The sequence below is a fragment of the Candoia aspera genome, chromosome 1 (assembly GCF_035149785.1).
Source record: "Candoia aspera isolate rCanAsp1 chromosome 1, rCanAsp1.hap2, whole genome shotgun sequence".
Taxonomy (NCBI): domain Eukaryota; kingdom Metazoa; phylum Chordata; class Lepidosauria; order Squamata; family Boidae; genus Candoia; species Candoia aspera.
In genome coordinates, this window is record NC_086153.1 from 190,460,842 (window position 1) to 190,465,081 (window position 4,240).

Sequence of the window (4,240 nt, forward strand, 5' to 3'; positions counted from 1 at the left end):
TCAGCTGCAAACGGGCTTCACTGCAGTGGGCCATGACATCCCAGTCAGAGGGGGCAGGACCGCAACTGCTCTATTCTGACCGTTAATAAATTGGGATGGTGGACCAGAGGAAGGAATACAGGCACAGGCATCTAAGGGTGTACGTTCCTGTGCTCACCCACCTCTCTCACGCAATCCTATGGCCTCATTTTAGCACCTGAAATTTCTTAGCCCCATTGATAGCTTTGAAAAGTTTGTGACTGCAGACTGCTTCCCCTCCACTGCTCTTGGGGGGGGGGGGGCAAGAAAAGCAAAACAAAACCCCTAACAAAGTATAGCGACGGAGAAAGACTAAGGAATTCTACCAGAGCGTTAAAACTTGCAGCATTCCATTAAATCCAGAAGTTGCAAACATTATCAAAAGCGCTTCCCAAAACCTCGCCTCCCCCTTAGCACCAGGGAGATATTAAATATATTCAAGTCTTTCCAAGAGTCCTTTCGAGCCTATAGTGGAAGATGCGCCCAACCGCCCGGGGCTGGATCAAGAAACGGTGTCCTTCAGTTTGGAGACGATTTTCTTGTCTTTGACTCGGCGGTTCTGGAACCAGATGGTAACCTGCCTCTCCGAGAGGTTGGTGGCCACAGAAATCCGCCGCCGCTTGTCCTTGTTAATGAATTTATTCAGGGCGTATTCGCTCTCCAGCTCCTTCAGCTGCAGCTTCGTGTAAGGCACCCGCTTCTTCCGCCCGCGCCGGTACACGCACAGGTCTGGCTGGTTTAGTGCAACGTCCCCTGCGGGAGAAGAAGGGCAACAAGTGGGCGGGAAAGGGGACTTTTTCCCCTCTCTCAGCCAAGAACCGAGGGAGACACAAAGCGAAGCGGTAGAGAGCTCTGGCCCTCTCCTTTCCCCCCTTCTCTTGGCAGCCTCTGAACAAGGAAAGGCAACCGCGTTCCTCCTTCTCAGCAAGCACCAGCAACAGATGGGTTCCTGGCATATCACGCTGCGCTGCGCGCTCTGGGACAGTTTCCGTGCAGCCCCCAGGACCAAACCGCAGATTCCTGAAGGCCAGCAACCGCTTCGCGTTTTAGGTCTCGCCGATCTCCCCCACTTCCCCGACATATTCCCAGCTGATCTGATTGGGGAAGAAGAGTTGCAGAGGCTGGGAACATGCGCCCCCCCCCCCGCCCAGGGAATAAATTCAGAGGAATAAACTTAGGGTGACTTCCTACCGCAGGATCGGGCCACATCACTTAGGCCTGCTCCAGCCCTGCGGCTAAATAACTGGGAGAACTGGAGTGGATGTGACTCTGGAGGAGAAGTACTCAGGACCCCTTCGTCGTTAGTGATTTATCCCCTCATCCGACCATTTCACTGTAATTTGGGGACCCTCTGGCACGCCGTCATCACTAGCGAAGAAGCGGACCGAGGACTATTTGGGAGCAGGCTAGAGTCTCTGCGTTAGGCTTGGCCGTCCAGTTCCGGCAGCTGGAGGGAGCAGGGAGTCCCCGCAGATTCCGAGCAGGCAGACACTGCTTCTCAGGCCTTCCGCGCTGAGCTCGTTGCGGGTCGGCTTGAGCGCCTGGTTTCAAAGCCCTCCGGGAGGACTGAATAGCACTGATAGTAGAAGCTGCCCAACCGCCAGCTAGACGGGGCAGCTCATCTGCGCACCTTCCTTCCTTCCTTCCCTCCCAAACGCGCAAGACAGCCTTCTCCCACCAGGAGCCCTTCAGACCTCAGACTACCATTCCCATCATCCCCGGAGAGTGATGGGCTCTGTCGTCCATGGTCTCAGGAGGCCACCGGACGAGGGAAGGCCGAGGGAAGGCTTGGGTTTTTCAAATCGGTGCCCAAGCCTGCAGCCTACCCGCCTGATCTTGGTCGGTCTGAACGGCCCTGCCCTGCCTGGCCCTTCCGCTGGGAGCCTCAGGGCTTCTTCCCGGCTGACGGGGCGCGCCTACCTGGGAAGGAGGACTTCCAGAAGTGGGACCCCGGGGCCTGGTCCTTGGAGCAGTACACCTGCCCGTTCCAGCCGTTCGCCAGAGTCCAAGACTGGTAGCCCTCCATGGAGATGTAGGTCTCGTGCCGCGGTTCCGCCGAAGCCGCCGCCGATCCGAAACTAGAGACCACGTCCAGGTAGCCGGGGGGAACGTGCTGGTACGGGCCGGCGGCGGCCGCGTAGCCCTGGTAGAAGGAGATCTCCTTGGCCCGCGAGGAAGCGTCGCTGCCGCCCGAGGTCGTGGCGGGGCTGCCCAGGCCGGCCACATCCATGTACTTTTCCACCGGGAAGGCGGTGTGCGGGGCCGCCTTGAGGGCGGCGTTCTGCTGGAGCCCCACGCCGTGCGCCATGCGGCAGCTGTAGTAGCCGTGGCCGAAGGGGGGGTAGCCCGGGGGATAGCCCAGTGCGGCGGCGGCGACGGTGGCCGTCGTGGCCGAAGGTGGCGCCGCCCCTGCCGCAACGGGGGGGCCGGCGGAACACTCCTTCGACGAGGACGCCGTCTCCGAGGAGGAGGAGGAGGGTGCGGAGCGCGCCGCGGCCGCCGGGCCCGAGCGCTCGTAGACGAAGCCCGATCTCACCGAACCCGGCGGCGACGTCCCGAAGATGGGAGGGGGGAGGAAGTTTCGGCCCTGCGAGCAGCCCCCGCCGCCGCCCCCGGGGTCTCCGCGCAGCGCTTCCATCTCCCGAGCGCTCGCCGCTCGGTTCAGGCTTCACGCGCGAAGCAGCCCCGCTCCAGCTGCCTCCGTCGCCGCCGCCGCTGCCGGTCCTCTTCCTCCCCTGCTTTGCCCACAGGCGAAGGCCTACAGGCTCTCATGGCGTGCGGTCGGACGGGACGCGGAGCGAACGAGCGGCGGAGCGGCGGCCTCCCTCTGCCAACGCCTGGGATGGTTTATAAAAACCAAGGCCACGCTGGGAGGGGGGAGCCTCGGCACCCGGCCGTCCAAGGAGCTCGTCCGGGGCCCCATTGGCCAGGCGGTGCACGTGTCTCTGTCCTGCGGGCGGGGGTGGGAAGCTGAGCCGGCGATCCCCGCTCTCCGCTCCCCTCCCTCGTCCAACTTCGTTTGGGACTTTGCTTGAATTCTCCTTGGGGAAGGGAAGGGAAATAAAAACGGAAATAAGAAGATGCATTCATACACAGATATATTTACATATATGTATGTGTATATACACACTCACACTCACACAACCTCACTCTGCCTGCTCTCGCTTTTTGACAACCTGAGCCTTGGGAGCGATATTCCAGCGGTTCACAAGGAGAAATGAACGGGCCCAGAGCCGTACCGGCCTCCTTTTACAGGCCGCGCTCTCCAGTGGCTGCCTCTTTCGCCCTCCCTGCCTCCCCTCCGCTGATATTAACCTTTGGCCTTGGGCGGGAGCAGGAGCAGGAGGACCCCAGCATTGGGCTGAGGCGAGTTGAATGTTTTAGTGGATTAATGTTATCCCTCGTCAGATAAAAATCTGTTAAGAAACTGGACGGAGCAGGGTAGGAGGCGGGAGCGGGAAATCCTCGCCTCAGTTCTGGGCGTTCTTGGCCCTTGAACTGCACTTTCGCCCCAGGTCGTTTCGAGAAGGCTACGGGAGTGACCGAACAATTTGCTCCCTGAACCCAGACCAGTCCCTGGGCGCCTTGCCCAAGTCTGGAGCGCTTAAGCTCCGAAGAGGCGGCACCGCGATTCTGTGAGTTGCCCTCCCTCCGACTCAACACACTTACATGCCCAGCTCACACCCGAAGCACTTCGTTTGTTTATTGCACTATTTTGTCGCGTCGCGTCGGTTTTCCTGGTCATCCTATTCGGTTTGCGGCCACAGAAAGGATTGCTGTAAGATCGTGCGCGTGCACGTGCGGGGCGGAAAAAAATGGTCTGTGAATGAGCGCAACAGTATCGCTGCACTGACCCAGGGGTTCCCAGGACAGACAATCTGGAGCGCCCCCAATCCGTTTCTGTTCGCCTTAGGCGCTGAGGTACACATGCCACTTTCTGCAGCCCAGGAAGTTTCCCTGTTAAGGTCTCTCTAAGCTGGGCAGTTGGAGCCTAGGCACCTCCGCTTTGGCGCAGAAACGCTAGGAGATTAAGACGGCAGTCGCCGCTCACTTCAGCCGTTTACATGAAACCAAATTTAAAAGGGAAGATTTGTCCTGGACCCGAACTAGAAGAGAATTGGAATCGCTGTTGCCTGCAATTTTTCACGGAAGTTGCTTCCCAGCTGATTCTCATATTCTGAGTTTTTCTGGCCACATGAATGACTTCAACAGCCTGGGGGTT

The 4,240-nt window shown here is 59.2% G+C and overlaps 1 protein-coding gene across 1 annotated transcript; it reads right to left on the minus strand.

Annotated features, from left to right (window-relative positions):
* Positions 1–520: 520 nt before the first annotated feature.
* On the minus strand, positions 521–2,677 carry HOXD13 (homeobox D13). Its single transcript, XM_063292049.1, has 2 exons — positions 1,939–2,677; positions 521–771 (listed from the first exon to the last, which is right to left on the minus strand). The coding sequence occupies exons 1-2, from the start codon at positions 2,654–2,656 to the stop codon at positions 521–523; spliced, it is 969 nt and encodes a 322-aa protein (XP_063148119.1). The 5' UTR covers positions 2,657–2,677.
* Positions 2,678–4,240: the final 1,563 nt, after the last annotated feature.